Source organism: Dipodomys ordii, unplaced genomic scaffold (assembly GCF_000151885.1).
Source record: "Dipodomys ordii isolate 6190 unplaced genomic scaffold, Dord_2.0 Scaffold73, whole genome shotgun sequence".
In the NCBI taxonomy this organism is placed as follows: Eukaryota; Metazoa; Chordata; class Mammalia; order Rodentia; family Heteromyidae; genus Dipodomys; species Dipodomys ordii.
The window spans coordinates 10778595-10805110 of NW_012267289.1; the positions used below are offsets into that span (position 1 = coordinate 10778595).

Here is a 26516-nt window from a genome sequence, read left to right on the forward strand (position 1 = left end):
AAGGGACATTTTCAAACCTTCCCCACCCCCTTGAAAAGAAATAATTTCACAATAACATGTAGGTGCTGGTGTGGTAATTCTGCTACAGAAAAATAATAACCAATTCCCCAAGACCTCCTAGAAGGAATCCCAAACACACAGAGGAAATAAGCCAGGCATGGTGGTACATACCAGTAGTTCCAGGAGGTTGAAACGGGAAATACCTCTTTTTATGTTGTTTTTTTTTTGTTTTGTTTTTTTGTCAGTCATGGGGCTAGAACTGTGGGTCTGGGCACTGATCCTGAGCTCTTCAGCTCAAGGCAAGCACTCTACCACTTGAGCCACAGCGCCATTTCCAAGACAGGAAATATCTTGAACTCACAATTTTGGAACTAGCCTGGTCAATATAATGAGGTCATGTTAAAAAGACAGAAGAGAAGAAGATGGTGTCAGCCCACTGAAATCAAGCTTTTTCTTCAACTTACTTAATTTTCTTTAAAAAGGAGAAAGGGGGGAAAAGACTTAAATGAAACCTGAACAGTTATATGCACTCAGAAGCTCCTATTGGTCACACTATCAACAAATAATGGTAGCAAGACTGAAGGATGAGATGTTCTCTGGGAATGAGGACTTTATAGGTGGAATACCTTCCCAACGTTCCAAATCTCTAGATTGTTCTTCCTGAGATCTTACAAATTCTGACCTACCCTAGCAGATAACAAACACAGACATTATACTTAATATAACACTTAATATAACAAGTGAGACTTATTGTAAAGCTTAGAAATTTGTCCCTTAAATATTCCATTGCTTTATAGAGACCTCGTTATTAAGATTTCAGATCTACTGATTAATAGTAATTATTAATATATGGACTGCATAGTGTATTCAAATGATCTCATTTAATACGTGTGGGATCAGAGAGAGCATTTATTCCCACTTAATAAGGAAGAACATAGGGGCGCTGAGAGGCAAATTATCCTCTCCAGCATGACACAGGTAATAAGGAAATTAGAATTTGAACTCTTACTTCCTAAGATTCTTTGGCCTTTCCTTTAAACTATATCATCTCTGATCAATGGTGAGATGGTAGAAAAGTTTTAAAAGAAGCAATTTAGAAGCAGCTACACAGTATTTCAAAATCCAGGTGAAAGCAAGAAATACATAGCACTATGGAAATGCAACTTGTATTCATTCCACAAAACCAAATAGTAGCATTTAGGGTTCTTAATGTTACTTTATTTCTATTGTGTGTTCCTTTCACCAAAAATAGCTACTAGCAAGCCACTATCACCTAACAGGAAAAAGCTGTCATTGGCAGGCCTCTTACCTGCCTGATTTTTTTTTACTTCAAATTCTGCACTAGTATTTTAGCATAAATACAAATTTCTATTTCTTACCAATAATATTTCATCTTAATATTAAAATTGAAGTTAGCCACAAAATACCAGCTGTTGTGGAATAACACATACTTATTACTCATAAATAGTGTCTCCTTAAAGAAAAAGAATTGTACTCAAATAGAGATGTTCATGTGGTAATCATAGAAGGCAAGAATGACCAAAATTATCTATATATGAAGTCATGACAGTTTCTTTTCTATCATCAAACTGTTGGTAGACTGTTTTTCTTCAGACATATAAACCTCTTGTGACTAATGTTACTTCATTAAATATGTATTTGTTGGAAGATTTTATGTAAGAAAAACTATTGAATTTACCATTGTAAATTGAACAAATGATTGCTTACTTATCTCGCATCTTAAGTTAGATTTGGTTGAAGAGTTCAATAGAAACATTAGTGGAAAGATTTAATTTGTTATTTATTTATGTTTATTGTAAGGGTGATTACAGAGGGGTTACCGTTATATAGGTGAGGCAGTGAGTACATTTCTTTCTGAACATCACCACCACTTCCCTCGTTTTCTTCCCAGACTTTTCCCTCCTGACCCTTCTCCCACAACTTGTGTAGTTCATTTTCAACATAGAGTCTAGCAAGTATCATTGCTGAATTTGTCAACCCTTTGTCATTTTTGTGCTCCATCTTACCCTCTCCAAAACAGATGAACTTACATACAAAAGGTACAGAAATCAAAAACAGCAACAACAGGGGGAAAACAGAGCAAAAAAAAAAGGACAAAAAAAAGTAAATAAAATCTTGTTTTCATTTCATGGAGTTCACTTCAATAAACATTATTTTATATATGATATGCACATAAGTATTGAGCCTTTGTGATCCTCTCCTAAGAAAAGGAAGATTTAAATTCTCACCAATAGTAAGCATGAATCTTCTGTCCATAAAGAATACTTCTTATGGAAAATCTTATGGAAAATTTTACTGAAAGTACTGTTATTCACAACCCACTCTGGAATTGTTCACATGGACACATTTTCTTCAAAGTATATCTGGGAAGCTGTTATTGATTTTATATGAAAAGGTAGGTAGGACCCACAGTATAGTTCCATGTAAATTGACTAAGAATACACTATTTAAGAATGTACTATTGATTTCAAAAAAAATTCATTCTGGCAGAATAAATTTTCAATTGTATAGATTCCTTAAAACAGCTTGAAATAATCCAAGCTCCATCCTGGAGAAATCCAAAATGTATCATAGCAGAGAGAAAAATGATGCATGTTCTCCCTGATATGTGGAAGTTAGATCTAAAACACTCTGGAATATGACAAATTACACAGGATTCTAGATACTCACATACAGCGGGACCAAAAGAAGATAGTCTTAGGAGAGAATCAGAAAGGTGTAATACCCAAGCACCTCTTCATATGCATATAAAATAATATTCATACTGAAACAAACTCCAAAGATATGGAAACAAAGGACTTTTTCTTAGTTTTTTTTTCTTTTTCTGATGACTCTGTATTCTTTAGATGTGGTATATTCATGTGCACATCTAATGGAGGGTGGTGGAAAGGCACAGAATCTAAGGAAAGGGGGTAAAAAATTGCATCAGTGGAGTGCACTGGACACTGATGAAAATGACCTATCTAACTCTGGGTGGAGATGAAGGAGGGAATGGGAGGGAACAGATGACATTGTATGAAAGAAAATGTACTTATTGCCTAGGTATGAAAATGTAACCCCACTGTATATCACCTCTAAAATAACAAAGTAAATTTTTTAAAAATTCATTTTGAAATAAAGAGAGATTCTCAATTTTTAGGTGAAGTGTTATAACATTTATGATCTTAGCTTATCCGACACTCCATGATAATTTTCAGCACCATCCATTTTTTCTGCAAATAACATAACTTCATTTCTTCATGATTAAGTAATATTTAATGGTATATATAGATACATACTATTTTTCTTTAGCCATCCATTGGTTTTAGGAAACCTGGCTAATTACAGAGTTTAGCTGTGGTAGTCAAAGCTACAATAAACATGGGTATGCAACTATCTTTCTTGACTTGCACTCTTTTGGAAATATTCCCAAGAATGACATAGTGAAGTCATAAGTTAGATTTTTTTTGAGAAATTTCTATACTAATTTCTATAGTAGTAGCACTAGTTTACAATCCCTGCAGTGTATGAGAATAACTTTTCCCCCCATCCTCACTAGAATTTGGTTTGTTGGGGGGGGTTGCAAATTCTTTATTGTGATTAAGTGATTACATAATTTCACAAATTTCACAGTATTGTGGGATAGTGACGCTTAGTTAAAGTCACAAACACATTCTAACTTTCATGGGGCAAATCATCTATCATGGTCTATAACATTTATGAGTTCTATGAGCTTTGACAATACAGTTATTTCTTCCACATCAGGCGATACGTACATGTCTTTCCTTTTGCATAGCATCAGCTGTTTTCTTCTTTGTTGTTGTTTTCTTTGTTGTTGTTGTTGCCAATATGACAGAGGTTAGAATTTTATTATAGTTTTGATCCACATTTCTTTTATGGATAAGGATGTTGAACATTTCTTCATGTATCTATTAGCCATTTGTGTTTCTTCCTCTAAAGGCCACCTGTTTAATTCAGTTGCCCCTTATTGAATTATTTGTTATTTTACTATTTAATCTCTGAGCTTGTTGTATATATTGGATATTAATCCTTTGTTGGATATCAAAGATTTTGCTCCCAATCTGTGAGTTGTCTCTTAGTTCTGGTAATTGTTCCTTTTGTTGTGTAAAACTTTTAACTTCAAGCAGTCCCAATTGTTACTCCTGGCTCTTTTTCTGGGCAATTGGGGTCCTATTTAGAAGCCCCAGGCCATAACACTCTATCATAACACTTGGTATACATCACAATGGACCCTTTCCTTTATCTCCTCCCATCCCCCCTGCTTTACAGTGTTTGAAGCATTCTAATCACATGAAAAAAGGGCAAACATCTCAGGGAAGCCTGAATTATCCTGAGGATTTCAGAAATAGCCTAGTTCCTTCAAGTCTCCCTCCTATCCCCACCCCTTCCCCCCCCACCCTCCCATCATTTCAAACCTGTCTTCAAATCTCTATCATCTCCTGGCCAATAGACTTTTGTCATACATTGTTGGGGCTGATAGGACTCAACAAGGCATTATTTGTTTACTACTTGTTGCCTGGCAATCACAAGGGACCTCTGAACTCTGTCTCTCAGTGCTGAAGAGACCACACACAAAGAGACTACCACATTTATTGCATGTAAGTAGACATTTAATCTCAAGCCCCAGCATGGGTTTGTTGATATCATGAATTGTATGAATGACTAACACCACACAGGGTCCCATTTCCCTCCTACTGTTCAATTTGAAACCTAGATATGTTACCTCCTGCATGGATTCTCAAACTATGCCTTGACTCTGCTGTTCAGGCTGGATCTCTAGAAACAGACTCAATTACTTGATTTTTCGAACTATTCAGTGCTTTCTTATTTAATTATCCACATGCTGACATAATCTTGATGTTCTGAAAATTGACAAAATATAAAATCTTTCACCTCAATAGTACTTACCTTTTGTATTCTGCTTTGTCTAAGAACTGGAAACAATCTGATTCATATAATTTTAGAATCATACTGAAGAATTTATCAAGGTTGTACTATTCTTGTGTTTCAATACCATAATCAGTTATAAAAGTGATTTACACGACTACTCATTAGTTGATAGACTCCTCCACTTAGATTTCTCACAATCCAATAAGAAAACACAATTATAAATGTAACTCCTGTGGGAAATGTTGGCCTGAAGTGTTAAAGTATGTGCTCATCACTGCTAATATCCCCTCTGATTATCCTGCTTCCTAGTTAGTCAAAGTTTATCAGCTAATTCCAATCTATTTTCCACTCTACACTGCTCTAGAATGCTTAAGTACTGGTATTTGGAACTTAGCAAAATATGCTCTCTTCTGTAAATATTCAAATCAAGTACTGAAATAATATACTGGATAAACCCTGAGACAATCAGGTGATGTTTAATAATCCATGTTCATTCCTATCTATTTTTATATTTTGATTATCTAGCTATAGATATTATTCTGTATTCCCCAAACCCAGATTAGATAACAATAAGAGGAAGATACAAATTTTATCATGGGTGGAAGTAGTATGGCTGCTGTCATATTTTAAATAATTTCAGAATCATACAGGATATTCAAATAGTGGATGGAAATACAAGCATAGGAAAAAGGACAACCATGTCCTTATAAAAAGTGGATTCCTTTGGAAATATAAAATTGATGGCACCATTCACATATGTGCATACAGATTTTATTTAGTTCACCTAAACAAGACTGTATAACTTCTGGGCTAGAAACTCATAATATGATTGAACTGCCAAATTCCACCAGCCACTTTAATAATATTATATGCTCAGACTCTGTTTGTAGTCTTGTGGCCCAAAATGCTCTCCCATCCACCCCACACTGCATTGCACAACCGCAGACACAAGCCCTCTGTGAAGGTGATGACTTTGAAACCCAGACACTGAGCTCACCTGGTAACCATGAGTACACACAGATCTCCATGGTCAGAAGAGAAGAGGATGCCAGAGCTATGGACAACTCACAACATGCAGCTGACACAAAATCACAGCAAAGGAAAGGTGAAAGTACCTTACCTGTACCTGTTAGCACAAAAGCATTTTCTACTCCAGTGGAGTTGAAACAGGAGGTAATTCTCCAGAATTCATTGAGCTTCTGAGTTCTATACTATTATGCTCTAGGCTTTGGCAAGTAGATTAGAACTAGAAAATAGAGTCTTACAAGACCACTGATGTTGGCTAGAGTTAGTGTATTTTTCCATCCTTGTGAACAATAAAAGGAAACCTAAAGTGGAAAAGTTTGCAAGATATTCAACTTCCTGTTTCTGCCTCTGAAAAAGAGTGTTATAACTTGGGAATATGTAACAACACTTTCTCCTCCAGTCAGGATGAAAGTTAAGATTAAACATATTGCATTTGCAATTTACACAATTTGGCCTCAACAATGACTATATTAGGTAGCAATTTAACTCAACTTTCTATTTTAAATCAAACAGTACTGGGGACAAAATTAGCTAAGGCAATTAGATAAAAAGACTGAATGAAGGGGCTGGGAAGATGGCTCAGTGGTAGAGTGCTTGCCTTGCATGCCTGAGGCCCTGGGTTGATTCCTCAGCACCACATAAGCAAAAAGAAAAAAGCCGGAGTGGCACTGTGGCTCAAGTTGTAGAGTGCTAGCCTTGAGCTGAAGAGCTGAGGGACAGCGCCCAGGCCCAGAGTTCAGGCCCCACGTCTGGACCCCCCCCCAAAAAAAAAGACTGAATGAAGTAACTACATTGGTCATCTCTATAAATTGCCATGTGATAATCCTCTCTTTTCCTCGGGGGTTCTGGGAACAGATAGCAAAGGCTTCTTTTTCTGTGATGATGGGACATTCCATGTAGAAGTAAGTGTCAGGTCCTGCTTTAAATATGTCCATGAAGAGAAGCACAGAATACCACAGGCCAAAACCAAAAAGAAATTACTAAATGTTACTAGTACACATGGCTCCTGGATGCGTATCACAAAGATGCTGGCAAAATGAGTGCTGTTATAATATGATCATTAACATTTCTCTTAAGTATGGTTTAGTAAAGCTGAGAAAAACCACCTGGTTATATTGATTTCTCCAAATTATCAATTTTATTTTTTAAGTCAAAATTAATTCAACACTGCTTTCAAAATAGAATTCATTAATTATAAATGAATGAATGAAAAGCCCATTAAGGAAAAGTGCACTTAAGTCTACAGCTGTACATTCCAAGTTAAATTCTGGCTTTGAAATATCACTAATGAACCTGAAAGTAAAATAAGAAAAAATGAAGCAATGGAAAATACTTCCCTGGCTCACTGTGTTGAACAGAAGGGATTTCTAGTTCTCAACATGTGTTTTACAGCTTTCTTTTATGAAGAAGGAAGATCATTCCACTACCATGTCACAGAGATCAAATCATAAGGAAAATATATTTCTCTAGAAGTGTTACCTTCACTTTTACATTTTTAAAAAGAATAGGCAATACTGAAGCAATTTTAACTGCTTACATTCATACTTTGGAATAAATTTTCACACATTCCCTCTCTTGGTACCTTTAATTTATTCTGTTCTATACAAAATAGAAATAAAGCAATAAAATCATATTTATTAAACTCTTCAGGATTAAATAAATGCTTTCTGTATACATAAAAAGACTTATTTCTATTGTTGGTTTCCTTATCTACTGTCTTGTACTCAGAGGCCTTTTTTCTTTTTTACTCTTTCTCTCTCTCCCTTTCTTTCTTTCTCTCTCTCTGTCTCTCTGTCTTCTCTCTGTCTCTGTCTCTGTCTCTGTCTGTCTGTCTGTCTCTCTCTCTCTCTCTCTCTTACCAATCCTAGAGCTTGAACTCAGAGCTAGGTGCTATCTCTGAGATTTTTTTTTTGGCCAGTCCTGGGGTTTTTGCCAGTCAGAGCCTGGGCACTGTCTCTGAGCTTCTTTTGCTAAATGCTAGCACTCTACCACTTTAGTAATAGTGCCACTTCTGGCTTTCCCTGTTTATGTGGTACTGAAGAATCAAACCCAGGGCCTCATGCATGCTAGGCAAGCACTCTACCACTGAGCCACCTTCCCAGACCACACAGTCTTGTTAAATAACCAAAAGGAGGCATGTAAATAGGATAGAAAAAGACACAAACCAAGAAGCAATTCCAGAAGTTCTGAGACTGTACACTCCCCATTCCCTAAAATAAATTACTTATTTTTTGCCAAAAAAACAAAAAACAAAAAAAGCGAAGTTTTGGTATTTTTTCTTATTTGAGGCTTACTGAATCATTTTCTAAAAACATGCTATTCTTTCCTCTTTCTTACCATGGTGCAATGCCAGATTGACAAGAAGTCACTCATTTAGGGTAATGAACTGTTTTCTGAAATCCCATAAACAACTTGGTATTCCTTGGAAAATATTATTTAACATGTATTAGTATATTAACATGAATTCATTTGTTCTAATTAGGAAGGAGAAGATATAGATATGCTGTCTTGGTGAAAAGATAAAAGTAAATAACACAGTCCACCATGGGCTAATGAGATAGACATAAATTCACAGTCTAGACCATTATGGTGAAGTTATGAATTAAGGATGACTAGGACTTGTCCAGACCTTAATCATGGTCTAAAAACAGGCTATTACTCACTGTTCCCCCTAAAATTAGGTTACTAATTAAGCAAACAAGAAGATGTTTATTAGACATGTTTCTTCTATACTTTACAGTATTTTTAGTCAAATCAAAACTATTTCTCTCCCCTCTTTTCTAAGACTGATTTATGATTCCCTTGTGTGTAGTTGCTAGTAAGATATCATGGAAATAGTAAGGAAATAACTAAAATTGAGGCTTATGTCGTTAATCTATTGGAAATTTCCTGTTCAGTAATTGCTAGCTGATAATCGTCCTACTCTTCTACTGCATGGGGGTTTGAATTACTGTTGCCATATTTATGCCTTCTCTTAGCTTTTGATGGATCACTGATTTTTCTCTCTCCTTACAAGACAGATGGTGCCAGCTACCCCACCTAATATTTCTTTAATCAACTTCAGTTTTTCTTCCATTGCTGCCTTAAGCACATGAGAAAAAACTGAAAGTGTTTAAAAGAGTAAAGTTCAGAGGAGGTCAAATAATGATTCAGTTTCACCAACTATCAACAAAATCTAAGGCCACAATTTGGCTACAGACTTATCTAAGATTCTCCTAATCCTCACTACACCAAGATCAACTGAAGAATGATTTTACTTTTCCAGTCATGTTCATATATTTATCTTTGGATTATGATTACAATTCAACCATTGCCAAATTTTTAATTGGCAAAAAATATAGACAAGTTCATGAAAGATACATTTATTACTAATGAAAGTAACATTATTGTATGCATTCTTATATATACATAAAGCTAATTAGCTAACATTGAATAAAAATAATATAGTTACATAAATTTATTTGATCACACTTTGGATAAAATGCCATTATAGACAAAAAAAGTTTTTCATTAACTATACTCCATATTAAACATATGCTGTGGTATGTACACGATTACATAGGAGTCATCATAGTCTGGATTATATAACTATATATTTGTATTCCCTGATATTTTCCTATACATATCTTTTATCTCCAAAGAATTAATTAAATATAACAGGGAGAAAATGAGGATAAAGAATCATTCGATCTAAACTGAAATTATAATTTTGTTGAGGGAGTATTTTAATCTTGTCTTATTCTCCTGAGGGGAGTGGCTTAATCTGTCTCATTAGCTCGTAAGAGTAGTGTAAGATTTTACAAAACACATGAGTCAAGGAAATTTCCAGGCAAATTCTTAACATCATCAATTATATCATGGTAGCCACCCATCTTCCTATCTCTAGCCAGGATCCTTTGTGGGACACAATGCAATGGACTTGAGGATTGTGACCTTCACATAATTTTACTGCATTTATTGTCCATTTGGGAATAAAATGAACTAGGATCCTGACTCACTGCAGCTGGATGGTAAATGAAGAAGATTGGCCTCACCCATTTCCACTGGGAATCGTTAGAAACATCTTAGGGGGGAAAAAAAAGCTTGACCCATATTTTTCTTGGATAAAATATCTCAATTTATAAAGATAGGTCATTCTCCTAAATCATCTGCTTTTTTAAAAAATAAATTTGTGTATTCATTTCCTCCTGTGAAATAAAAAGTTAGTTCAGAGACAGTAAATGTCTGACAACATGAAAATGACATCGAGGTAAACTAACTGCTTAAACATGAAAAGGAAGGAAAACTATAAAACAAGCATATTATAGCTAGTTCAAGTATCATATTTAATCCAACATAGTTTAGTATCTATAAAGAATAATTGTGCAGTTTCCATCATTTTGTCAGAAGTAATATTAAGTTACGGTTGTCTAACTACATTATAATTCACTATGTGGTCAGATGGAAAGGAGAAGTATTGGAGAAGGAAGAACCAACCCATGGTGACTAGATATTTCAAAAGTAAAAACATAGGTGGAGCCAGGAGCCAGTGGCTCATGCCTATAATCCTAGCTACTCGGGAGGCTGAGATCTGAGAATCACAGTTCAAAGTCAACCAAGGCAGGAAAGTCCATGAGACACATATCTCCAATAAACTACTCAGAAAAAGCGAGAAGTGGTGATGTGGTTCAAGTGGTAGTACACTAACCTGAGGAAAAGAAGCTCAGGGACAAGCCCAAAAGAAAGAAAAAAAAATAGGTGTAATAAAATCTAACAAAACCTACACTCATCTTTTTATGTAAAGTAAGTGGTATGTTAAGCCACATAAATGTGAACAAATATTTTAAACTATTATAATAATAAAAATGGACCTATTTATCAAATAACACATCTATAAGACTCACTGTACCTTATGAATCCAGGAGACAGAAAAAGCTTGAGTTATTTACCATGCATTTTATAATACTCTGTTTTATTACTTTTGAATAACATGATATTGAATATTATGTTGCTAGGTTAATGGCAATGTTTTAATATTCAGAAAATTTCATTCCTTAATGAAATGAGAGTCCCTAAATAGGATTTTGGCCTAAGACTTCTCAATGACAACATACCATTAAATTGCCTTGAGAAAATACCTTTTTAAGAGATGCTCTTTAGGGATGGCTATTCCCCCATAGATTAGCTACAGTGACTGACTGACTCATGCAGCAGTGGATGGTCACTGCAGAACCTGAATTCTTTCATTTTTTTCCCATGATAGAAAAGGTAGAATGGAAGTATAGACTGAGACCTCCTGTCCTTACTGTGATGGAGATTTCTTTTCTCTTTCATTTCATTGCTGTGAAGCAGATGCTCTTACAGAGCTCAGTAATTTGCCCCTTTATGAGAAGGTCATTCAAAAGTAAATCAGTGACAGTGACAGATGTCAAAAATTTCCAACTTCCCCCTTCACTGCTTGTCTCTTGGAAAACAACTGTCCTCCTTTGGCTCAGTCTGTGCTTCTCCTGAGTATTTTTCATGGCGATGTGCCCTAGACAACCTTTATAGCCACCTAGAACTCTTCCAGCAAGCACCCATTTAAAGAGTTGCCTTTTGGTGTTAATTTGTGATTTATAAACAATTTGTTTTTCATCCAACACATATGAGCTTAGGAAAATAAAGTTTTGAATCTTAAATCTTTTGAAAGTTTTACAAATAAAACCAAGCATTTATGACAAATATCCTTAACATTTATAATGTTTTAAAATAATTATCAATTACTTTTTAAATTAAAAACCAAACAAAATGTGATGTTTTATGTAGATAATTACTTTAAACTATATTAAAATTACTTCCCAGACTCCCTCCATCTATCCAACATTAAAAAATCAGCTACATAATAGAGATTTACAAAGCTTAACTTCTCCTTGCCATACTCCTAACATTATTCTCCATCTGGGAAACTTGAGGCACAATTCTTTCTTAAGAGAAATCTCAAGACTCAGGAGCAGACAGAAATTGCAGCACTAACTCCAGGAACTGGATTTTTATTTCTCACTCACCCTCTCTCTCTCTCTTTCTGTCCTCTCTGTTCTCTCTCTCTCTCTCTCTCTCTCTCTCTCTCTCTCTCTCTCTCTCTCTCTCTCATACTCTCTTCCCCCTCTCTCTCTCCCTCCTCTCTGTCTCGCTCTCTCTCTTCCCCACCTCTCCCTCATCCCCCTTCTTTTGTAGTAGAATACTTCCCAAAACTTATGATTTTGAATTTTCTTTAACACAAGCTCTTAGTCTTTGCAGAAATAAAAATTTTAAGCTAGGGAAATCGTGTGTGTTCCACATTCATGTATTTTTTTCATGGAAGATTCTTCTTCCAGTGGTATTCAAAGTAAAGTCCAAATTAATTACATGATATGGCTAATCGGTGGTCGGCATCTTCACACTTCTAATCCATGTCAGAGATAGGCATTTGTGTTAAAGCTCCTCCCTGCAATGAAAAACAAAAAAACAAAGAACATAAAGACCAATACAGTGGAAAGGCACGAATGTACTACATCACCAAAATCACCAGTGCTTTCTCTTTGCTTCTATTGGAGTAAAGGGTGTCTGGGGTGGGAGTGAGGGGTTGTATATAACTTATTTATAACTTTGTTGTGCTAAGTTAAACAAAACATAAAGACCATGTAATGCTTTTCCTACATCTTAAGTCTGTTAACATTTTTGGGCTACATGGTAAGTGAGAACACTAAGTACACCAAGTACAGACTGAAAATGCTCTGTGGATTAGGTGCTTACATCTTTAACAGGCCCTACAGTTTTTTCAATACATCTTCCCTCTACATGCATCCCTCTGAAGGCTATATGTGCTGCCTTTTGTTTTATAGAATCTTAAATCTTGTTTCATAGATGGTTTCTGTTATTTTAATTCCTTATCAGATGCCTTTCTTTGGATGCCTTTGGGTTTTATGTTTTTTGTGTTTTTGAGACAGGGTATTACTGACATAGCCCAGGGAAATCTAGGTCAAAACAGATAGTTTAGAATCTGCTCTGCTGCTTTTTATCACTATCACCTTACGTAAGTCTCTTTGCTTTTCCAAGTTTTCCTTTCCTCGACTAAGAAACATCCAACTTATAAAGCCATTATAAGGAAAACATGAAATACTCTGTTAGAACATGCATAAACTTTCAAGAACCCAATCAATTTTGGTCATCACTACAACTTTTGTCACATGAACAAGAATAACATGCTTGCGTTGGTGACACTTCTATAAGACAAACTATAAGGTTGGTAGGTTACAAAAGGGCTTCTGGAATGCTTACATTTGATGCTCTCTCACAAAAGCTGCAAACTCTGGATCATTAGCATACAGTTCCAATATCCTCATTCTCTCTTGAATTTCCTTAAACAAAAAGGAAGAAGATACAGACGGTGTTTGAAAAACTTCAACAAAATTCTAGGAGTTCATATAGAATTGGGAGTTTGGGAGTTTCCCAAAGGAGAGCTTGTCTCTAGAGAAATAGAAGATTCTACATTTATTGCTGTGGACACTGCAAGATACTTTAACTGATATATAGTTCCAAGAAAAGGGAAAAGAAGGAGGATTTGTTAATAATGAAAGAAGTAGCCACTCAATGGAAAAGAAAGTAGAGCTCACACATGCATGCTCCTTGCCTACTACACTTTGGGGGAGGTAAGAATTAACCATGCAAGGGATGGGAAGGGGAAACAAAGGAGGAGGCAACAATGCTTGATAAGAAATGTACTCATTATCTTGCCCATGTAATTGTAACTCCTCTGTACGGTATTTTCACAATTAAAAAAAAAGAATTAACCATTCACATGGACACACACAAACACATACACACACACACACACACACCCTGCAGCAGCAGCAGCAGCAGCAGCAGCAACAACAACAACAACAATAACAACAACAACAACAAGAGGAAAAAGAGGAAGAGGAGGAAGCAGAGGAGAAGGAGGAAGAAAAGGAGAGAAATACAGAAACAAAAAGTAGTCCTTACCTCTTTGGAAAGGCCACTGCTCTCATACATCTGTCTGATTTCTTCTCTACTCAGACCACCAATCACCTCTTCACTGGCAGAACTGTAGAAGGGATACTGAGCTCCACCATACTGCTCACATCCAGCCACCTGGCTTTCGTAAGCAGGGTTGTACTTCACAGCATTCTCGATGGATGACAGGCTGTCAGGATGCCTTTTGAAGGCACAAAAAGAAAGATACTGATTCAAGATTGCTCTAATAGTTGATAACTGTTTATCTAGACAAGGTTTCTGAAAAAAAGAGGGGAAATGGATACAAATGGAGCAGGGAGAAAGGTAATCATGAGAATATCCAGATGAATCTCAAAAACTGTCACGTGGCATCACTATTCCATGTTTCATTCATCTTATTTTCCCACAGTGCCTGACACTCAATAAATTTTGATTAGGAACCAAGTCTTCATGGGCAGCATTTCATTAAACAAAGACAGCTCTAGCACTCTCAGAGTTATACATATGGAAAATCGGTGGATAGCACAAGAGAATATGATTTAAACAAACACAAATATTAGGAGATGGGCCTCAGTTAAGTTCAATTCAGGTCTACAAATACTAAGATTAGCCATGTGCCTAGGGTTTTTCTAGATGCCTGTGACACAATCTCTGCCATAAATGAGGTTGCAGTTTGTTGAAAACTGAGATTCAATAAAAAGCATAAGAACCATGCTGGATGGAGGTATGTCCTAGGTGGTGTTGGACCAGGAAGAGGGGCACCTCTACCAGCTGGTGAAGGAAGTAGACTGACCAGAAGTAACTCCAACTGCCACTTCACAATCATAAAACCACCAAAGGAGTCCTTAGATCCTTAGTCTACTAAGTATTTTCCCTCATTAATAAAGCCACATTCAACTTAACAGAGAATCAGATTTGATTTCTTATCCGATCCTTACCCAACTATTAGGAGCCAAAGAGAAATAAACTGACACACATCTAACCCTCAACAGGGAGACTCACCATTTCCATCTCCTATCAACCCCTCACTATATCCTCCCTGACCACACTCAATAAAGATTTTCCTGCAGAGCATGCCCCTCTGACTTGGCTTATACTCAATTATCTGGAAAGAGTCCCACCCAACTCCCAAAAAGTATTTACTCCTCTGTTTGTAAAATATCACAACTATTGCTAAAACTTTTAAGACTCTCTTCCCTAGCAAGTCTTTCCTAGGGAGAACTACTTCATTCCTTGTCTGGGCTCCTTAGCATATCATCATAGTGCTGCTTACATTGTTTGCCAAAAGATACCACTGTAAAGAGCCATGCCTTTATCAACTTTGTATCTCTCTCTTTCATTCAGCTCTTTGCTATTTGGTACATAGTAAGTACTAAATGAATGAGCAACAAAACATTATATTCCATCAGCGTGCTTTTCCCTTATTTACCTGCTAGGCCTTTCTCTTTCTCTCCTGTTATTCTGAGCTTGAAGAGTCTTGACAAAGAAGAAGATGACAACAGAAGAGATGAAGAGAAGGCCAACCACTGAAGCTATGGTGATGCCTATGACCAAGGGCTCAGACACAAACTCCTCACAGTGTTCACCTCGGTACCACCAGTTTTCACCCACTCGGCATCTGTAAAGAACATCACCAAACCCAAGATTTGAATCATTTGGCTCAAAGTGATAACGAACAGAAAAACCTTTGGTGCGAAAGGGGAAAGGTAGAAATACAAACTTTGACCATGTAAACCTTCATTAAATAGTTGAATATAGTTCTTTGGGGTATAGCTCTCTGTCAATGTTTAGCATTCATGTGACCCTGGGTTCCATCTCCAGCAAAGAAAAAAAGAAGGGAGGAAGGAAGCGAAGAGAGATAGAGACAAAGAAACATAGAGAGAGACAGAGAGAGAAAAGGGAGGGAAAGAAGGAGGGAAAGAAGGGAGAAAGGAAGGAAAAGAAGAGGGAGGAGAGCAGGGAAGGGAAAGGAGGGAGGGAAGCAAAAGGAGGGGAAAGAAGAAAGGAGAGGGGAGGGGAGGGGAGAGGTGAGGAGAGGAGGGAAGAAGAAAAGAGAGGGGAGGGGAAGGAAGGGGAAGAGAGACATCTGGATATTGATATACAAGTTAAACTAGCATATGGCCTAATGCTAAGCATAATGCTTGGCGCCGACTCAGAAGATCCTTAATAACTGCTTATAATTGACTTATAATAGGCTTCAACAAATGATTCCATTCAACCTCTTTATTTATGGGTAACTAAACACAGACCCAAGAAGAAAAGTGACTGGCAATAGATTATGCAATCAGAGCAGGGCAAAGCTGGGTCTAGAACCCAGTTCTCTATATCCCACACTAAAGAAACCCTTTCATCACTAAGGCCACAACATTGTGTAAAAATGTCTTTAGTCCCCAGAGCAGCAAAGAAGTACAAATTTCCTCAGGCATTAAGAATTCCAATTAACCAGCAAAAAGCTAACAGTGGAACTGTGACTCAAGTGATAGAATGTTAGTCTTGGGCAAAAAAGCTCAGGGACAGTGCCCAGGACCTGAGTTCAAACTCCAAGAGCAGTACAAAAAAAATGGGGATTCAGATGCACTTAAAGGAAAATATATTTGTCATCCTTTCAAAAATGTCAAGTATACCTTGTTGGTGAAAATGCAGTAGGAATTGAGGAAACTCAAAGTTATTAAGAATTACTCCAAGGGGAAAATGATGGAAAGGGTAACATTGATCAAGAGGCATTGTCCTCATAATATGACTTCTAAGTTGAAACCCCTTTGTAAACTACTTAATACAAATATGAAAAAAAAGAATTCAGGCAGAACAATAAAAATCCTTTGCTTTCACCTTCAGATAGAGTATCGATGTCTAAACCTTGTTTGGAACACTGTGTTTTTTATCATCACCACTAAAAATATAATACAAAGATCTCAAGTTACCCTAAGTACTCTTTGTTGGAAAATTTTTCAGAGCTCTCCAATGGCATAATATAACCAATTGTACTGCATTTATAATTCAAGTCTGCTAAATGGCTCAATCTTCACATGAGAAATGGACAGCATCTACCTTCTGCCTACATACAACAAATGTATAATGATTGCCCTAAATTATAGTATCCATCCATTTTCTTCAGAAGAAATATCTATAAGGTTATATAGCTAAGGTTATCTCTAATTACAACATACCTACAAATGGCCCCATGCCCAGGCATGATGTCACATTTTCCATCATTCAAGCAGAAGTCTGGCTGTAGGTTACAGAGACTCTGACAAGGCAGATCATCTATACTCAGGTACCCAGGGAAACATCTGCACTTTGCTTCTCCACTCCAGGAGTTGACCAAACATTCAGAAAATTCATTACAGGCCTGAAACTTACAAGGGTTGGCCTCATCACCTAAAATATCAAACAAACCAGAGAATATAGAAAGGCAGTTGGGGTACAGGAAGTCTTTAAAGTTCTTTCCTTAAAGTACCATGGGACAACCATCTTGAGCTAATGAAGTACACAAATACTAAGAGCTGAATCATAAAACCCTATAACCTGGCAAGTTTCTGTATGTCCTATTTAGGAATTATGCAGAAGCTTTAAAATCACTGTCATGTAAGTGTCTATCTACAGCATATATCATATGCCATTCATTTCCACAAGGCCCATTTTGCTATAGGCCACCTCTACTTTGCATTTACTACTATGTTACTTTCTACAATGAGACCATGAGATGAAGAGAGAGCCCAGGGAAAAAATGGCAGGAGGCTCAGAGCTTGGTATAGGAGCAGTCTTTGGAACAGTCTAGATTTGGGGAAGCCAGTATTAGAAAAAGAAATCATCTCTGCCTCCTCTTTAGGCTACTCTGAACAGTAACTTCATTTTTCATTGGTGGGCTAGGAGAAAATGACCAAAAAGTGAATAAGGACAGTAACTAGTCAAAACTGATGTAATGCATTAACCATGGATGAGCCTTCCAGGCAAACAGACTATGTATAGACATAGGCAGATGCTGAAATGACAAGTCAGGGAATGTCAGGAGATTTCCAGAAGAAACCAGAACTGGGAAAGGACAAGGGAAGATTCTTTGATAGAACCTTTGGAAAGAGCATGACACTGAGCTTTGATTTTAGATTTCTAGGCTCAAAAAACATGAAAGGATAACTTGTTGTTGTTATAAGCCAACTAGTAATGGCACCTTGTTAAAACAGCCTTAGGAAACCAAGATAGGAGAGACTGCCAAGATGATGCTCTTATAACAAGAAGAGCATACAAATGTACTATTGATAGACAGGTAGCTTCAAGAAGGGGACTGCACAGCAGGATTTCTTTATGTAGTTCTGACTTCTTTGCACCCATGGCCTAGTAGTCATTAGGCATCATAATCTTGACCTGGAATGAGAAATAGAGTATATATAGTGGGTGAGAAGGAGGACATTGCCTCATTCCCCTTTGTTGATGAAAGTGAAATTTTCTAAGATACTGCACATGAAAAACTTAGACAAACAAGTCAGTCTTATCTGAGCCAGTCTTGATATAAAATGTTCACTGATCATCTTTTGTAATATATACATGTAGGGAAATTCTCTTTTAAAAAACTTATAGCCAGGCGCCAGTGGCTCACGCCTGTAATCCTAGCTACTCAGGAGGCTGAGATCTGAGGATCACGGTTCAAAGCCAGCCCAGGCAGAAAAGTCCGTGGGACTCTTATCTCCAATAAACTGCTAGAAAAACGGAAGTGGTGTTGTGACTCAAGCAGTAGAGCACTCGCCTTGAGCTGAAGAGCTGAGGGACAGCACCCAAGCCCAGAGTTCAAGCCCCATGACCGACAAAAAAAAAAAATAACTTAAAACTTTGTGGCCATTCTACAGTTATGAGTGGGAGGAAGAACAGAATTAATATTTTCTATTATAGATTAGGAAAAACATACTAATATAGAAAAAATAAATGCTATTCCACTTTTCTTCAAAAACATAAGCCTAATACTTTAATCATGGAAATAAAGCACTAAGGTCTTAAAGTTTTGTTCCAATCCCTTCTGCTGGCTAATAGCGAAAGCCCAGAAGAGTTTAGAAAATTACCTAAATGACTTTATGAAGAAACAAAGTTTGGAATGGGAAGCAGGAATCTAACTTCTAGAATGAATTATACACATTCTGGCTATCCAGTAGTAGCCTAAGTGAAGGATTTATGGGCTTTGGAAAATGAGAGGAGAGGAAAGAACAGGATCTGGAAAGAAAGCTTCATGGCCAGAACAACATGGTAGCTGGCTGAGTTCTGGGGAAAAGTGGGTAAGTCAGATAATGCCCTTGGGAAGATGACTGAGGAATTTAAGAATGGTTATGCTTAACAATAATATTTTTAAACCATCTGCTATGCTTAAAAAAAGCTTTCCCCATTACTCTTAAACCACAAGCAAATATCAGATACAATCAATGTTATGGATGGTTGTGGAACATTTAAAAATGAGACTAAGATCTATACTAAGTTGACATAAAGAATAATCAGAAGGTTCAAGATATATGTGAAACTAAAAACTGGGAAGGAATTTAGAACTGGAGGTGATTAAGACAAAGGTTTTATACTGTACATGGACAGGACTCCTGCCAGTTCATTGAACACAGAAGGAAAAAGTCACTCAAAAAACCTGGGTGGCTTGACCTGCAACTGATAGGTGAGTTACACAAAAATCTGAAAAATGTATTATGCAATTCCTTTAAAAAGAAGTTGATTAGGGACTGAGAATATAGTTCAGTTGTTAACTGCTTATACGATATATGGGAGGTGATACATGTGATCTGCAGTGCCATACAACAACCAAAAATGTGGATCAAGTTTTGCAAAACTTTTAGAAATTATAACTGCTTACATTTGTGGAGCTAGTCAAGTGCTTTTATATATGTTATTTGTTTAATGCTTAGACCAGACACATAAACTACACAGGCCAGGTAATTTTCTCATATAATATATGAGAAACTAAAGCTTAGAGATAAAATAGTTCATCTCAAGTCACACAGATGATAAATGGCAGAGAAAAGCCAAAATTCTTGCCTTTCAACTTACAACTAATTGCTTCTTCCCCTAAATCACAAGGCAATGTATGCAAAGAGCCTTAGCGTAGGAAAGTGTCAAGGGATTTGCATGTTGGCAAATTAGTAAAATCAGTTCCCTCACTTTCAATGAATAATTGTCCTTCAAGGATTCCAAACAAAAGTATCTTTGTTTCTTTCCTGGTTAAAAAAAAAAATAGAGCTGATTTTCAAACTAGTTTGAGTGTGAAGGCACCGGAAAGTATGAACCAAGACATTCCACCTTACTCTGACTCAAAGCCACTATCCTCTGATAGGCAAAAGGAAAAAGGAATAAAACTTCCCTGCACTGAAGTCTGCAAAATTAAAATAAGGATTTTTAATTGTAGATATGTGAGAGGCAGAGAATAGGGTTGCATTCAAGACCAGTTTGAAGGGGAGAGTTCAGGAGATCCCTGAATACAGTAGCACACACCCCAAGGTTTGTGGGAGGCTGAGTTTGGAGGATCACAGTTCCATACCAGCCCAGGAAGAAAAAGCCTGCAAGACTCCATCTCAACACAGAAACTAGACAGGGTGACATATGCCTGTGAACCCAGAAAGAAACAGCAAGCCTAAAGTAGGCAGAGCACAGCTTAGTACTCACCCAGTGGGAAGTGAGACCTTATCCTAAAAATAATCAGCAGCAAACAGGGCTAGAGATATAGCTCCATAAAAAGGGCCTGACATGCATTAGGCCTTGAGTTCAAATCCCAGTTCCACCAAAAAAAATTTTTTAATAAAACCAAAATAAGTACAATACTTCATGCTACTTATTCACAGTATTTCTGAGTGCATTCTGTATTCAAAGCACTATGCTAAATTCTGGCTAGAAAGTTCTTAGTTTAAAAAAAAAAGCTAGTTTGACAAGATGGTTTTGGGAAAGAAGTTGGGGGTCAGGTCATAGCTGCTGAACCAAGCAATCATTGATAGGTATCAAACAGCAAAAAGAAACATTCTGATCACTGTTGTTGTTTTTTTTAAGGCATAATGGCTGCTTCCTGGAGAATGATTTGAAGTGAGAGCAAGGAAGGAAATAGGAAAAGTGGTAAAAAATGAGAGGTAACAGTGATATCGATAGAGTAGTTGCAGTGGCAATACAGATAAGAGCCTAGATTTGAAGTATAGCCAGAATTCAGAATCAATATAACCTTGCTGAGTAGTTGAAAATTGAGGGTTAGGGAGTGTGATGAAAAATACGCCACTGGGAATAAGTCTGCAATTTCCCACTTAAATAGTTGAATAGATAACTCTTCCATTTATGGAAATAGACAAGTTAAGATGAGTAGAGATAACTGGAAAGTGAGTAAATGAAGAAAACAAGAGTTCACTCTAAAACATTTTTAGCTTGCTATATGCAGAATACATCAAATATATCCAAGTAGAGATAGTGAAATAGGTAATTAAATAATGATTCTAGAGCTCAGAAGCAATTTTTATATGCATTTAACATATAGAAAGAAGCTGGGTGTAAGCCAGTTTATGGCTTACGGCTACAATCCTAGCTACCCAAGAGGCTGAGATCTGAGGATCAAAGTTTGTCACAACCCAAATAAATTCAGGAGACTCTTATTTCCAGTTAACCAGCAAAAAGTCAGAACTACAAGTATGGTTCAAATGATAGAGGCCAGACATGAGCAAAAAAGGGAGCAAGAATGTGAGGCTCTGAGTTCAAGATGCAGGACCAACACACAAAATTTTTATGGGTGTATATATACATATGTGGATATATGTATAATACACATGTGCATACATATATAAAAGTTAAATGGATGAGGACAAATACAAAACCTTAAAATATATGTGTATATATATATATATATATATATATATATATATATACACACATCTACAATACATGAAAATGGTAAGCTTACTGACAAGATATTGTGTGTGTGTGTGTGTGTGTGTGTATGAAGAGTGACCAAGTTTGTTGTTTTGGTTTTTTTTTTTTTTGGTGTGGGACATGGCAAGATAAAGACATAGTAAAAACAGATTCAGTAGATAAGTAAGAAAGAGGGTTGGAAAGAATGTTTAGAAGAGGGAATGGGAGGTGAATCAGTAAAGTCAACAGTTGTGGAGACCCCTGAGAAGAGATGATACTGTTGTCTTTGGAAAAATGTTTGATTCTTAAGATGTTTAAAATTAATCTTGAGCTAACTAACCTTGAACTGAAGAGCTGAGGGACAGCACCCAGGCCCACAATTCAAGCCCTAGGACCACCAAAAAAAAATTGTCTAACATAGTACTCTATTAAGTATTAGATTCACCTTAACACAGTGAAAAATAAAACATACAAGAATAATCACTGGATTCTACTAAGAATTCACCATGGTAAGCAATATCATTACCTGATTCCACATCCAGGGAGTATTTATCAATATCCAAGTTCATGGTTTGGTAGGCTGTAGTGCAGAAGTCTTCCAGAATCAGGTATACAGCATTATTGACATTAGGAGGTACAGACTTGGCAAACCTCATTCGACTGTTCACCACAATGCTGCCATTTCTGAAGTTTAGGATTTCTAAATTCTGGAACCCTGTGAGGTTTGACTGGAGATAGGGAACCAACTACAATAACAGGAAAAGTGATGTTTATTAATAAGGTTCTGCATTTTGTTGAATATACACCAAAGAGACAAAAAGAACAGGCATGAATCCCTCTCCCCCTTTTCCTAGTTGTATTTTATCCACATTTAAACTGTTAGTTAACAAGAAATGGTGACTGAGAGAATAATTTAGGAAAGTCATGAGATTGTCACAGTGACATTGAGGAATTCTATGAAACTCGTACACCATTTCAGATACCTAGAGTGTTTGTGCTTTGTTTCACTAAAGAATCACAACAGTGAAGGTATGAGTACCTCCAAAGACAATGATACCATATTAACATTATGACTTCGCATTTCATTTCAGTACCAGCCTTCTTATCATACAATCTTCAGTATCTAGCCTATCATAGCACCCCACTCCACATTTGTGTTTTCCATTTCTTGTTTTCCATTTCCACCTATCTTACTGTCCTCCTACCAGCCCTAGGCCATGGTGCTATTTGCGAATGACAGGAAATGAATACTTACAGATCACACTTCCCTGGGTGTGCTGAGAATGTGGGAGAGTCATACATGATTATTCCCTAATGCCAACTTTTTGAGCTTACCAATTCTAAGAATCTTTGCTCCAGGGCTTTATATTCCAAAGAGTTTTTATTAAACAAGTCTTCTGAAAACATCATATTAGTCACTCGAAGGCTGAAGAAAACCACCAAAGCTCCTGTGGTCTGAGTGTCACCTTTGTCACCTCCTTTGGTGGGCTGAGCCACAATAGGCTTCTCTGTAGATATTTCCACATAGCTACCAAGCTTGCCATTTTGCTCTTGGATTAGCTCAGGCTGATAGTAATCTGTGCCTACCCGGTCCAGTTCTAATGAAATATCCTGTACACCCATTATTACTTCATCCTCTAGCAGGGTGGAACTTGTGGTTGAAGGCAATTTAGTGGACTGTGTCATGGAAGATTTCAACCAGGGTCTATCAGTACTCATCAGTGTACTTGCCACTGTATCTCTGGACAATTTCTCCAGGGAAGTTCTTGTCCAAACTATATCTGCTTCTGGCAATACGGTCCACACAGATTGCAGATCTGCCTTCACCTCTGAAACCTTGCTGTCAAGCAATTCATGGCCCGATGAATCTGTTGTTTGTTCTATGTGCTCCTGTAGAAAGACATCCACTTGCTCTGTTTTCTCAGCAGAAGCAGAACTTGCTATAGATGTCTGTAGAAGTGGTGCTTTTGTAACTGAGTAATGCTCAATGTCAGATACTTCTGAAATGTGCTTGGAAAATATGAGAGATGCAGACTGAGTAACAGACTCTACAAAGGTGGGTATGGTGGTAGGTCCACTGAGGTCCTCTGTTTCTGCAAAATGTATGTGTCTATCATCCTGACTATGTTTTGACTGTTCAATAATTAGATCTGTGGAATCCATTTCTCCATCTGTATGTAGTTTCTCACCTCTGCCTTTAATTGGCAAAAGTGAATCCTCATCCTCAAACCATGGCTTGGACAGTGGTTCAGTGCTCTTGTCTAATGAAGTCTCACTCCAGGGCCAAGTTATCAGATCCTCCTTTTGCCCAGACCCAGAACCTAAACCACTCTCAAATATGACCTCTTTTCCCACAGATGTATCAGGAAACAAAGGCCCCACTTCTAAATGGTCTGTGACTTTGGAGGCCAAGGAGCCCAATTCAAAAGTCATTTCTTTATCAAGAAGATCTAATGTAACAGATGAGGTTAGATATGGTGAGGATGTCAGGGACACAACCGAGTCTTCTATAGATGGTATTGTTCCTTTTGGCACAGGTTGAACGAATGCACTTGAAGGTAATGAATCTGTAGAAAGAACATTTGACTCTTCAATATTGGCTAATTCTAAAAATAATTTTTTTCTTAATCTACAAAGTAGCCAATATATTCTCCTACTGTTCTTAATAAAACTAGCTATTTTTCTAGTTATCAAGGACAGTTGTTGGCTTGTGTGCTATATTTAGCATGCAAGAAGTTATAATCATATATCTATAATGTGAGACAATCACTCATGAATATAATCCCCTTTCTATGAGCATAAGACTTTGATTATTGAACAAAATAATCTTCAAACTTCCCATTTCTTTTTCAGGGAAATTAACTGCCATATTGATCACTCAAGATTGAATTCACCAGAAATTTAGGGAGAGAGTTTCCTGGAAATTGTGTTTTTCTCTGAATTCTTATTTTCACTATTGTGCTTATTGTGCATTTTCCTTCAGATTCCCCCCTGTGTTCAAAATCCTAGATTCATTGTTTGTTTATAACTTTGTTTGTCGTTCTCTTTCATATACCTTCTTTACCTTGACATCACATTGATGGTTTCCTTTCCTCAACAACATAAGATCATTCATTTCATTCTCATTCTCTTCCAAAGCTCCTCTAGTTCAGATTCTCCCCTTTTCTATACTACTATAACCTTAAATATTTAACTGAATCCGATAATTAATACATAATTAATACTACTAATTGGAAAGTACTGGAAAAATCGTCTTGGGTACTGGCATGTGCCCTCATACGTAAGTAAGTGAAGTTCTTTACTTACAGTAACTTAATTATATACATATCAATACGGTCTTCAAAATATCTATTAATTGATCTTCTCATTGCCTTACTCACGTAACTGTAACCCCTCTTTACAGCATCTTTACAATAAAATAAAAAGAATATCTATTCATTGATCTTTACACCACCTCCCCAAGTTTATTTTTTATTACTATATCAATTTGGATTCTCCATTTTGCCCACTGAAATCTGATAGTTTATTCTTTCAGATACATTTCCTAAGATATTTTTCCCCTAATAAATGCTACTATGCTTTTCTCTTCATAATATGGTTCCTTCTTCTCTTCAAAATTCTTGTCATTCTGATACAATTAAGAAGTACAAGAAGTGCTTAAAACTCCTCACCATCTTCTAATAAGTGAGATCCAGAAGTTCCCTCCTGAGAAGCCACAGGCAAACCAGTCTGAAGCACTGCTGGGGTGACAGAATGAAGAGTCAAGCGGCTAACATCTAATACCTCTGGGGAAGAACTGAGGCCCAATTCCGAGGGGAAGACTAATTTAGATGTAGACACTAAATCACTCAATGCACTTTCTGACCACAGTTCCCTGCCAGTGGTTGAGGGAGGACCAGAGCTGAAACCAAGTGGTGAAATTTTGCTGGTGGTGGATTCATCTGCTGAGGGCCATTCAGCTGGAATGGTATTATCCTGGGGGCAGGGAGGGCGAGAAAAAGGTTAAATCATATCATAGATAACAGAAACACAAAAGGACTTTAAATTTCACCTACCTAATACCTGGATTTTCCAGGGAAAGTGAGGTGATACAGTAGTAGGGGATGGGGGGAGGACAACTATTCCAGCGTTAAACAGATCTGAGTCAATTCAGCCACTTGCTCAATTGAGAATCTAGAGAATATAATCTATGTAACCTCTCAAAACTCATCTGTAAAAAGGGGACTGATGAAATAAGATATTTGAAAGACCCTACATAAAAGTGAATTTCCAGGAGAAAATACTGTTTCTTTTACTTTAGATGGCTCACTTCTATTATTTTAGCTTAACTGACTTTAATATGCAGAAGTTGTTAATAACTTGTTGACAAAGACCTACACACAAAGCACACTGCACATAGCAGGAAGGGGCAATTATCAATTTTATTCATCATTATGAAAGAGAAGTGATTGATTAAAGTCTCCCATTTTCATCAAAAATGTCACTTTACAACTACTTAATAATAATAAAAATATAAATAATAGGGGCTGGGAAGGTGGCTCAGTGGTAGAGCACTTGCCTTGCATGCTTGAGGCCCTGGGCTCAATTCCTGAGGACCACATAAGCAAAAAAAAAAAATGGAAGTGGTGCTGTGGCTCAAGTGGTAGAGCGCTAGCCTTGAGCTGAAGAGCCTCTGAGGTACAGCACCCAGGTCCAGAATTCAAGCACCACGACCGGACCCCCCCCCAAAAAATATATATAGGTAT

General features: G+C 36.9%; 1 protein-coding gene across 1 annotated transcript in view; it reads right to left on the bottom strand.

The window, feature by feature from the left end:
* Impg2 (interphotoreceptor matrix proteoglycan 2) overlaps positions 1–26516 on the bottom strand; it is a 101321-nt gene that overhangs the window by 35307 nt on the left and 39498 nt on the right. Inside the window, exons 9-16 of the mRNA XM_013024096.1 lie at positions 25443–25746; positions 23107–24377; positions 22298–22517; positions 17076–17286; positions 15338–15526; positions 13918–14110; positions 13213–13292; positions 11279–11565 (exon numbers count right to left, since the gene is read on the bottom strand). Of these exons, the coding sequence (XP_012879550.1) occupies positions 11279–11565; positions 13213–13292; positions 13918–14110; positions 15338–15526; positions 17076–17286; positions 22298–22517; positions 23107–24377; positions 25443–25746 (2755 nt within the window). The remainder of the gene's footprint in view (positions 1–11278; positions 11566–13212; positions 13293–13917; positions 14111–15337; positions 15527–17075; positions 17287–22297; positions 22518–23106; positions 24378–25442; positions 25747–26516) is intronic.